This window comes from Limulus polyphemus, unplaced genomic scaffold (genome assembly GCF_000517525.1).
Source record: "Limulus polyphemus unplaced genomic scaffold, Limulus_polyphemus-2.1.2 Scaffold132, whole genome shotgun sequence".
Taxonomy (NCBI): domain Eukaryota; kingdom Metazoa; phylum Arthropoda; class Merostomata; order Xiphosura; family Limulidae; genus Limulus; species Limulus polyphemus.
Genome location: NW_013665742.1, coordinates 377,517 through 390,177, shown reverse-complemented (window position 1 = coordinate 390,177; position 12,661 = coordinate 377,517). Strand labels below are relative to the sequence as shown.

Sequence of the window (12,661 nt, the reverse complement as noted above, 5' to 3'; positions counted from 1 at the left end):
TATATATATATATATATATATATATATATATGTATGTATGTATGTATGTATGTATGTGTGTATGTGTGTATGTGTGTGTGTGTGTGTGTGTGTCCTGATTTACTGTTTATACCGCAATCAGTCTTTGAGGTTGATATAATTAGTGTTCTGTAATGAGTAATCATCCATAAGAGCATTGTTAAGAGTTGTTGTTAAACAAATAGGAAATTTCATTAAATTATCCATACCTGCATGACAACAAATGTTAGCTTTACCAAAACCGTAATGTATAATATAAGTTTGGTTTGTTTGAAGTTAAGCATAAAGCTACACAATGGACTATCTGTGCTCTGCTACCACGGGTATCAAAACCCAGAGTCTAGCATAAAATATAAGATAAATTTAGTAAATGAGCCATTTCAATTCAAGATCATACACTTGGATAAACTGGCCTTAACTTCCTTTTATACTAGTAATTAAAAGCAAAGAAATATTTGTACTATTTTTCGAAGCGGCAGCGAAACAAGTTGGATAAATACCATAACGATATTATTTTACTCCATTTTTTACTTCTATTCTAGCATAGAAAAAAAACATAATGTTCTTTAATAAGCCTTCTATACATCGTATATGTGTTTTAAGGGAACACATTCTTAAACATCTTACTTTATGTAAAATAAAGAAGCGACACAAATGGTTTTTGTTGTTTGTTTTTTGTATATGTCCAAAAGAAGATTGTTATTCTATTGTGATGTCTTGTTTCATGGAAGGCATTTTTATATTATTATATATGTAAAAAGTGGCTAAAATGATAGAACCCATAAAGGATCAGTCTTTCCTAGTTTTCAAAGCTAGTATAACGTGGCATTAATTAACTTTAGAAATGTATTTCATATTGCATATAGTATCAGATATCAGTTTGTTTAATAGTTTTCAGGGGTTAAAATACCCGAATCTAAAATTATATGAAAATCTTCAGGGCGTTGTGATCACGATAATCGGAAGAATTTCCATCACATTACGGACTAAATGATGTGTTTTCAAAGTACATAAAATAATATACTGGTAACTGATATAATTTGGTTATCTTCTTTTTAGATGAAGTATAAAAGTGAAGCAAAAATATCAGTTCATCAATAAGACTACAAGCAACAGTTCAATACCTGGTCAAGTTCATCAATATGTTATTGATGAACTTGACCAGGTATTGAACTGTTGCGTGTAGTCATATTGATGAACTTCATCAGGTATTGAACTGTTGCGTGTAGTCTTATTGATGAACTTCATCAGGTATTGAACTGTTGCGTGTAGTGACTACACGAAACAGTTCAATACCTGGTCAAGTTCATCAATAAGACTACACGAAACAGTTCAATACCTGGTCAAGTTCATCAATAAGACTACACGAAACAGTTCAATACCTGGTCAAGTTCATCAATAAGACTACACGAAACAGTTCAATACCTGATGAAGTTCATCAATAAGACTACACGCAACAGTTCAATACCTGGTTAAGTTCATTATCAATACTCGAGTCACAGTCTCAATTCATTCAGAAAATACAGATGTCAACATTTCTCTCGAATAATAAAAACATAAATTACTATGTATTAGATCTTGGTTGCGGTAGGTTTTTTGTTCATGCGTTTCAAAAACACACTTACCCAAATATTTGCGTCCCGTCTTTCGGGAGTTGCGTTCAAATACTTAACTACCACTTGTTTGCACGAAATTAATGAAATCTCGCTATTTTGCGAGATAAACACTGTTTATCATGTAAACACGACTGCACGTAATTCCACGTCCTTTCGGTTTGAAACTGATAGTTATTAAAACGAGGTCACCATCAACCATATATCAGTCAGATTCACGCTTTGTCACGCACCCTACGATGAATTACGCCTGTGATTCATTTATTTGGAAGGTATTAGACAGTAAGAAATCGACATGTGTGTTATCGCAAATTCCGTTGAATTTAAAACCAAATAGCACCAATTATATTACTCAATGATCTAAAGAAATGCCGACTTCATGTTGTGAACTGTTTGCACGCATGCTCTAAGCATCTGTGCATTGATCAGGAATATTCATTACAGCTATAAATAGATGTGGATCCGTAAGAGATGTCGTTCAAAGCCGATAATAATAATTAACGTAGCTCACCAGAAAAAATAATATATATATGTATATATACATACACACATATACATATATGCCTAATTAAAACTTGTAGCTTGTATAATTATTATATTCTTAAAAATTACGTTGACAGATTTTTAGCCTATTTTTAAAATATTACTTTAGTTATTGATTTAAAATAAAATTATATCAAGTTTAATTCATATAATTTATGAAACTGTTTTTCATTTAAATGTTTTTTTTTATCATTATTTATAATACTTGAATTTATTTATTTTCAAATCTAAATTCTAATTCTAATAATAAAAGAAATATGGAGAAGCGAGGTTCGGATTGTATCAGTTGTTATTGTTATTTTCACTCATATTTAACCAAAGATCAATAAAAGAGAATAAAATAATATCAGAACTTAAACAATTTAACACTAACGCAACAAAATATGGTCTCAGTGTTATTGCGTAATTTAAAAAGCACTAACACTGACTGTACTAGTGGTTGACACACCATTTTTCATTTGTTATTTCCCAAAGAACTACACAAAAAACCTAAAATAACAATATTATTTATAAAAAACTGAAATGACCAATCCATATTTGTGTAATCAGCACTTGACAAATATCCAGGACTTTGCAAAAGACAGTTATTATGTCAGATATGACAATTGGACTGAAGCCAGCAATACAAATTTTCCATCAACTAAAATAAACAAATGGTCGATTAATCAACCCCATTATAACCAGCACTTCCCAAGTCTGAAATCTCTTAGATATTACAGAAAAACCCTGAACACGTTTGACAATTGGATTGAAGCCAACAATTGAAAACTGTCAAAATACACTACTTAGCAACTTGTGGTGCTGCTTTAACTTTGTTTGTTTGTTTTTGAATTTCGCGCAAAGCTACACGAGGGCTATCTGCGCTATCCGTCCCTAATTTAGCAGTGTAACACTAGAGGGAAGGCAGCTAGTCATCACCACCCACCGCCAACTCTTGGGCTACTCTTTTACCAACGAATAGTGGGATTGACTGTCACGTTATAACGCCCCCACGGCTGAAAAGGCGAGCATGTTTGGTGTGACGGGGATTCGAACCCGCGACCCTCAGATTACGAGTCGAGCGCCTTAACCACCTACCTGGCCATGCCGGGCCCACTTTAACTTTGACAAGCTTTTGCTTCAATTTGGCAGCAGGTTTCAAACGTAAGTCGTAACGAGATACAGTGATGAATTTGGTCTCAGTATTAAAAAAATCAACAAAATGATTAAAATAACAATAATGAAGCAATGCACAACAATTCAGAACAATACTTCAAGGACGTAGTAATGCATATAGGTTTATATACAGCGTGGTTCTGTGCAGCTTTTGCACACTGCTGAATAATGCTATAATATAATATTGATTTTCTGTCCGGTCATTGTTGAGTCGTAACATGTTCACTGGTTTTTCGAATAAAATTTAATTGCTTTAATAACAACCATTAAGTTGATATATTTTTAAATAATTGTTTTTTATCGTGTATATAATATTGGACTCTGGGTATTCTTCATCAAGAACATAAATATTAGGCCTAGAATGTTCTAGATATCAAACTCGTACGAGTAAATTAATACAAAACAAGCACAATATAATTGGGGGAATGATTTGTTTATTTTAACACATGAGGAAGAATTACCGATTAAGACGAGCTAAAACTGTTGTGATTGAGGCTTTTGTAAAAACAGTCGTCAGTTTCTCCATCGTTTTCACAAAAGCCGCAATCAAAAGAGTTTTGAACAAAATAAAATTTTCTGTGTGACAGAAACTAATATGCCTATTTTCATCACCCATAACACATATTCTCATGGAGTTATAAACATATATATTCTCATGAATTATAAACTAATTTCTGAAATGGCTCCGGAACATTGACAAAGCTCAGACTAAAGACAAATACATATCTCTATAACCCGAGCGCTTTCGAAAGGCGGATATTTACGATTTTGTTTGTTTGTTTGTTTGCAATTAAGCGCAAAGCTACACAATGGGCTATCTGTGCTCTGCCCACCACGGGTATCGAAACCCGGATTCTAGCGTTGTAAGTCCGCAGACATACCGCTGTGACACTGGGGGGGGCGGATATTTAAGATCGGTCCACCTTTAAAAAGCACCGAGGCTTTAGGCTTTTGTATTTCTCTTGAATTGATTTTTTTTTAATATACATGTTTTTTTAGCATCAATGCACAAAGGCCGGATATCCCCGAAGGGATTAAACTCCAAATTTATCGTTATAAGCCCTCGGGACTACCACTTAGCCATCGTGTAACCATTAAACGAGAAAAGATAAATCAAAATAACATAAAAATGGTCAAACGTCATAAATGTTTGGTATAAATGAAAACCCTTAGTGAAATTGATTCTTTTGTCCAAACACCAAAAGGTGACTATTCTGGTTATTAGCCTGCCCCTCCCCCCCTCCTCCAGTCAAACAAAGTATAAAAGCTACTAGAAATGTAATCTTAAGATCCTAACAACCTGCTTAAGATAAAATGTGTAAAATGTAGAAACACAGAAATCTTTATGCATCAAAATGTTAATCCAACACATATAAACTAAGGTAATGACAATCATGGCAAGGATATCAGTGTCTGATAATCCTGAAATTAACCCCATCACAATTTGCTATTGACTTATCCTGGAATAAACGTAATTCCAAATTCCTACAAATCAATTCTAATATCATATGCTGTTGCGTCCGTGAGCAAAACACTTAACTCCTATTATTTCAGTCCATCCAGTTGTCGGCTTGGAGTTAACCTGTGAAAGACTGGCATTCCGTCCAGGAGGAATGTGTCATCATTCTCATCCGCTTGTGCCAATTAATTATTTGGCATATATTTATATTTTAATTGTTTTCTCTATTTTCTCCAAAACTAGGTTTGATGGAATGTAAAAATAATCTATTAAATTTAGGTTACGCTCGAAAACACCGTTAAGAAAACGGTACTCCACTTGTTTTATAGAACACCAATAAGTCACGTGTTATATCCTCAAAAACTAGATTATGTCGTAAATAATATCACAATTACATTGAATAAAATTTCACCCTAAATTAGTCTCACAGAATTAAAATAAATTTCCTATATCATGATAACGCCTGCTGGTCCATGAAATAGGAATCCGAAACTGCATTAAATGTATATTTTTCGCAGGTATCCGTGTTTTCACAAGAACACTCACGAACAGAAGGTTCGAGTGGTAAGCCATTATTACATCAGGTCTTATGACGCTCATAGGACTGGCAGTCTAAATCTGAAAGCTCTGAATGATTGTTTCTTTGATCAGTTTATTTTTCGCGAGTTTTCACGAGAAAGTGAAACAGAAGGTTCGAGTGGTATGCCATTATTACATCAGGTCTTATGACGCTCATAGGACTGGCAGTCTAAATCTAAAAGCTCTAGATGATTGTTTCTTTGATCAGTTTGCATGGAAATTCGAGATGTTTAAAAAATTGGATTAGCGAAACTTCAGCTAACTTTGAGTATTCAGTATCAATAACCCATTAATATGCTTGTCAAATAGATGTTGGGTGTTTCATATTAACATAGCACACATTTCCTCAGTATGCGAATTATGTAGTTCCTCGTTGATCGATCAATATTTCAATATTTTTCCCCGAAGATTTATGTTTGTATTGTATCACTCAAAGCTTCAAAATTATTTACATAACTCAGAAGCCTTGTGAGAAATAGAACGATATACAATCTAGTTACTGTGTTGATACCATTTTTATATCGAACACTGAAAGTTTTAGATCCATCAATCAAACAAGTTACTTCAAAAAAAAGATGTTTTGCTCTTGGTTTAACGCAGTTGAAAATTTGATTCTACCACATCTATCAAGGTAGAATAGAGTTACATAGAGCTATTAATATTAATGTTAATAATAGAGCTATTATTAAGTTATGTTTCACCTCATCGATGTAAGGCTTGAAAATGCTCAAAATTGCATGTCTCAGCTAATCATGGTTTAAGTTTTGTTATCTGATTAAGTTTCTGTTACTATTTACAAAAACAAAAAAAAAACGAGAGGTTAATAACTCCTGGTTTCTAACTTCAGTTGAAAAACTGAATAGTGTAAAGAATCTTTATGAATTAAAAAACTACAAAAGTGAAACATTATTTGGTGCTATTTTTAGGAATTCATACATCTTTAAAGTCATACAAAGTTTTCTTTAAGTAGCTATTTCTATCATCAACACAGAAGCAAGGCAATGCTGTAAATCATCTATACATCGAGCTACATCCATTACAGTCATATACTAACATGCATTATCTGTGTTGTTTGTGCAACTTGCTCTCCTTACAAATGATGAACTGTATATCACTTCCAAAAATATTCGTCGTCGCTGTGCTTGTTTTGTGCAACTTGCTCTCCTTAGAAATGACGAACTGTATATCACTTCCAAAAATATTCGTCGTCGCTGTGCTTGTTTTGTGCAACTTGCTCTCCTCAGAAATGACGAACTGTATATCACTTCCAAAAATATTCGTCGTCGCTGTGCTTGTTTTTAAGCCCATCAACATTTCCACGATTGGTAGCAATATTTGTATAGTGGTGAAGATAAGCTTACCCAGTTTCGTAATGATAATCAAATGTGTATCTGAAGGCAGACGAATGTGCAACTCGAGCACTAAATGTATCCATAACGATGGACTTTGAGGATAGTGTCATAAAATGAACTATGTTTTGCAAAACTGGTACGAGTTTGTTTGTTTGTTTTTAAGCACAAAGCTACACAATGGGTTATCTGTTCTCTGCCTACCACGAGTATCGAAAACAGGTTTCTAGCGTTGTAAGCCCGCAGACATACCACTGTGCCACTGGAGGGCAATTGGTACCAGATCTAACCGATTGAAAATCAGAAGCCTGGTGGTGCCGAGTGAACTAGAAGAAACAAAACTGAATTGTTTATTATTTTCATTTGACTCTGTTTTATCCAAGTGTTTAATTCTTAGAATTTATTATGCGGTGTATATACTATATATAAGTAAAAAAATAATAATTATATACACACGACATTGTCCTAATTCTAATGGGAAAAAAAGCATGTTAGAAATTAAGTTTTTAACTACTATTGATTTCATTAGTTCGCAGAATTCTCAACATATTTCGAGGCGGCACTACCCATTTAAAAATCCTATAATCTTATCGCGACTGAGAAAAATAAAAGCTAACGCAAAATTCTTTATAGTGTGTATTGAGTCATTGCACATCTTATCGATTGTGTATTTGACATAAAATGACTTAACAAATGAGCTTTATTCGAACTAGTATACAGCTGATACGGAGAATATAGTGATTCACTTAAAAAAAAAACGAATAGAACGTTAGCACTTTATCAGAGGAAAATACAAAGGCTGATGGTACTTAGGGCATTTTATATTATTTGTTTATACCCTAATTACTAGATATCATTTCCGTTTTTAATAGCGATTAGAGTACTTTGGCAATAATTTGTTGCTCCAGATATCTTGTTTCAAAATGCGTTTTGGGATGGTGAAATGTGGCCTACAGCGTTTAGAACGTTGTATTAAAAACGATTTTGAATATGCAAATATTGTAAAGATTATAAATATGTAAAGAATGTGTGGCGTTTATCGCTAATGGGATATACCGACGAAAATGTATCGCTTTTTGTAAGTTATATAACTCAAAAATATTCATACACTTAGATCATACAGTTTATGTCGGAGACTTAGAGTTCCAAGTCGGGATATTTCGTATCCATAATGACACTGTGAAACAAAGGAATACGGATCAACTTGGGATACCAGGACCATCCAGCGAGAGATCTGCAACAAGTCTTACCTCAGCCGTGGTAAGGAAAATACACAGAGTTCAGTGGCAAAAGCCATTCTGCGTGACCCAGAAAACAGAACGGAACATAATCAGAGTGATTTCCGTCTGAAAGGAAGGGCAACAGAATATGGGTTCACCAAGATGAGACTTCCACATTATAACTCTCGATCAACCATTGTATACCTGAAGCAGCTGAATAGTAAAACGGATATTCATGGTATTACATATGAAGGCATACTGATTAAATCATCTATGTTTTCTACACGATTCAACCGTTTAATGAAAACTACGCTGCACGGCCATTATCAGAATTTACGGTTACAAGACGTGATGAAATGGGTTGTAACGACGTGGTGAGGCTCCAAAATTATTTCAATAGAACGTATTCACTTTCTATACTTCAAACACATTAATATCTTGAATCAGATATTGCGATCAAATTACAATAAGAAAGTTGAGCAGGTATGTCAACTATAATTACCCTTGTATTCAGAGAGGTATTCTTCTGTCAGTTTAATAAGTAACAGTTCGTTTTGTAGCGAGATACAGAAGTAAGGAACAACTTCATGTGATGTCTAATGAACAAATTAATAAGATCTCAGACGAATACAATGGTTCTTGAATTAATGATGACTGAATGAACAGAAGTATAACAGTGATACGACTGTAATGATATTCTGTCTCTTCTAAATTTCAGATTTTGCGAATACTTTACCCAAGAAGAGATTTCAATGTCTTGTCCAACAGCAACGAATTAAGTTGAAAAAGAGAATAAACCACTGTGGTTAATATATGTATATATAAACACAATCATGGATAAATATATTAGTTTCTTGTGTATATTTTGACAATATTCTACGTTTTCACTAATATACTTGTTCTAGATTAAGTTTTACCTCAATAGTCACTTTTGTGCCCGCGTTTTATTCTACAAAACTAATTATTGTAATAATTATAATTATTCTACAAAACTAATTATTGAGTTAAAAGTATAATTTCCCTTACTGATACGTTTTTTTTTTTTCCTTGGTAAAGATAAAATGTTATACTTGTTAGCAGGTAGATTAGTCTAACGATCCATACGGTTATGACAGATTTAAGTTAACTGTCCTGGCAATTTAAGATAACTAATATTGTATTAATAAGTTATGTGAACTGGAAACACGTTAACAATTGTTATTCTGACTGAGAATCAGTTAAGAAGTTCTAAACGAACACCTAGAATATATAGAGCATCATTAATATCGTTTCGCTTTGAAAAATATTTTGTAGTATAAACTCTGCTCATTGTATGTTATTATGTACACACTTCTAATCGGTCAGCAGTAAATATTTGAGGTAAAAAAATATATATCAAACTAAAACAAGTGTAAAACGTTTTCAGCATAGAAATGGCGACGGGAAAACCATATTAATATAACAAGTTTGAAACAAATTATACATATATCTTTTACGATGCAGCCATTTCGAGTTTTGAACTTCATTACGTTTCCATTCAGCATTCATTGTGTGAAACTACGAGTTGTGACCTTTATGTAAATCGGAGTTGAGGACAGCATGGTATCTTCGCTATGTTATTACGTGGTTAACAGATTTCAAGATATTAATTTTTACAGTTCATATAGGGTACAGTTATAAAAAAAAATGTACAAGTATGAATATGATTCTTTATGGCTATAGAGAAACTGTGGAAAACAAGTCTCCAGTTACATTATATTTCCTCTTTTATATTTAATGAAATGATGTTTTTAAACTTTGTTGATTAAATTAGTTTTCTACCTGCAATACGTTAACAATGAATTTTAAAACCCAACTTTTACAAAATACAGAGAAAAATATCAAACAAAATAGGTCGTGTCTCTCTAATTTCAAAACGGAGCAGCCGATGAAATGTCCCGAAATATATATAATAAGCTAGTATTATTAAAAGAAAATTAACAAATTAAATTAATTAGAAACTACCTGGAGTATCGTCTGTTCAAATTTAATTAAACGAGTTAATTCTCACCTGAAAAAGCTGGCAGTCCTAGGAGGATTAATGTCAAGCTACCTACAAACATTGCTTGAATTTTTGGCATGACTTTGAAAGATATCAGAAGGTGGAGGCTTCACGTGACCAGATTACATCCTCAGTCTTTCACAACCAAGATGTTCTATCGATAGAAAAAACGTGTCTAGAGACATTTGAACAAAATATACATAATCCATTCTCTTGACGTTAAAGTAGTAGTGGTGGTGGTCCGTACATTAGATGTCACGTGTGCGTTGAGCTAGAGGAAGCGGAGAACGCGGGAGAGTTTCTCTGTCGACCACCACTAAGATAGCTTTTGGATTTCTAGAGTTTGAATTGTTCAGCGCCGTCTATACATAATGGTGGAAAAGAAACATATCATTGATCCCCTGGTGTCAAATTACAGCCATGTTTTATGTCTTTTTTTTTTCTTTTCTTATTTGAAAGAACTCACACGAGTGTTGCATTCTTCAACTTGTATATCTTTCTATTTTTCTTGCTTTGTATTTACACCTTTTAACGGTTAAGATTAAGGTAAGAATTGTATATATAAAGAAAGATATATGAAAGCACTAGTAAGCTTGATACCTTTCGTTTGTACTAATTTGTAAAAAAAAAATTAAAACTTGAAAAATAACTCACTTCCTTTAAGTACAAACTTGAATCAGTGAAAACTTTGTTTAACCTGTTTTTACTAAACGAAATACTAGTTCACGTTATATTTAGAAGAATTGCGTTTAATGCTGACATGATCATCTGCCTATATAAAAAGCGTCTATTGTATCCCAGCCGAGCTAAAGAACCCTAGTGTTAAACGAAAGGCCTCGTCGGCACTGGATATAACAGGTATAGCATGGTTGAGATATTATACAATCTTCACCTTCACTCAGAACTTGTTATTAATATATATATATGGTAGCATTAAGAATGTACTATTTATGGAAATTCCTGGTGCTTGTTTGCGTATCGTGAGCTAATTTAACAACATCTATTTATGTTTCGAATAAGTTCAAGGAAACTTTATTTTCTCCTCTTGCTTCCTCGTTTTCTGTAGTAACAAGTTTCTTAAATTGACATTACAGCTGATGAAACACGAACAGGCTAGGTATGAAAGTATCTAAAAGGTGTAGGTTGTTAAGCTTTCATATGTGCTTACCACCGCAGTTATCTAAATCGTTTTGTACGCGCTCTTCTGATGTTTGCAAACATTACGGGCTCATCACAAACTTCGGGTATACAGTCAAGAAACATTAGTAAGCAGTTATATATTTATCTACGGGGTGGGAGTGAATGCGTGTGTGAGTATATTGCACAGAGAGTATGGGGGCATAAACATTATTTTTAAAGAGGTATTTAAACAAGCTATAGATATCTATAGTTGAAACGTATCTTTAGATTTAAAGATGATCCGGAATACAAAACTTAAGTTTTATAAGAAAGATGTTACCAACATTTTATTGTAAAGACAACGATAGACAAAATACACCCAAACAACATGAAACGTTTGAATTACGATCTAGTGTTTGTTTGTTTTGAATTTCGCGCGAAGCTACACGAGGGCTACTGCGCTAGCCGTCCCTAGTTTAGCAGTGAAAGACTAGAGGGAAGGCAACTAGTCATCACCACCCACCGCCAACTCTTAGGCTACTCTTTTACCAACGAACAGTGGGTTTGACCGTCACATTATAACATCCCCACGGCTGAAAGGGCCAGCATGTTTGGTGGGACGGGAATTCCATCCCGCGACCTCAGATTGCGAGTCGAGTGTCCTAATCACCTGACCCTGCCGGGCCACTACCTAGTGTGGTTCGGGAATTAAGAAAGAATAATATACGCAAATGAGAGTGGTTCAGAGTTAAGCCTGAAGGCTTGTGACGCTATAAACCGGGTTTCGATACCCATGGTGTCCACAAGAACAGATAAATCAGTCTTGTGCTTAACAATAAACAAATATAAATGAGATATTGGACTTAAAAACAAACATAACTTTAAGGGAAAATTAATATTCCATTTGAAACAACTACAGCAGCAGCAACAAAACATGAATAAATTTACAAGAAAATACACACTCCGCTAAAACGCGTTATCTCAGCTGCAGGTCTGAGGACTCACTCCGCTAAAAACCAGGATTCGATACTCGTGGTGGGCACAACACAAATAGCAATTCTGTAACTTTCCGTTTAACAATAAGTAAGTAATAGTTTGTCTGTACCTTCAAAATACACCTACTCTTCACTTATTTCATCAGTCTCAAAGTAATTTTTTTAATCACCACATTTTTAGTAAAAACTACACCGAAAAATGAAATGTTATCGTGAACAAAGTACGTGTACACTCTGAAAGAGACTTAAATAGCACTCTTGAGCCTTTTTCACTGTATTTTAGGTCAGGAAGTACAAACATAGTGCGGACATTCCGACAAATTTTCAACTCTTTCGACTGTACAAAGGATAAAAGGTACTTGGCCTTAAAACATAAAGAAAAATAAACGTTTATTACTACCAAGTAGATAATATACGTGTTACAATACCAAAATAATATTTATTCATTAAAATTTATTCATCGTGTAAAACTTTTCAAACATTGACTCTATAGTGTTAGTAATAGCAGGCCTAATTGTAGTTTAATTTAATACATAAACGTAACGTAAGGCTTAGCTGAAAGACTACTTGGTGAATTTTATTTTGCTTTTG

The 12,661-nt window shown here is 33.7% G+C and overlaps 1 protein-coding gene across 1 annotated transcript in view; it reads right to left on the bottom strand.

Moving 5' to 3' along the window:
- LOC106473667 overlaps positions 1–10,181 on the bottom strand; it is a 21,720-nt gene extending 11,539 nt beyond the window's left edge. The window contains exon 1 of the mRNA XM_013934349.2: positions 9,966–10,181. Coding sequence (XP_013789803.1) covers positions 9,966–10,035 — 70 coding nt within the window. The 5' untranslated portion in view covers positions 10,036–10,181. The remainder of the gene's footprint in view (positions 1–9,965) is intronic.
- Positions 10,182–12,661: the final 2,480 nt, after the last annotated feature.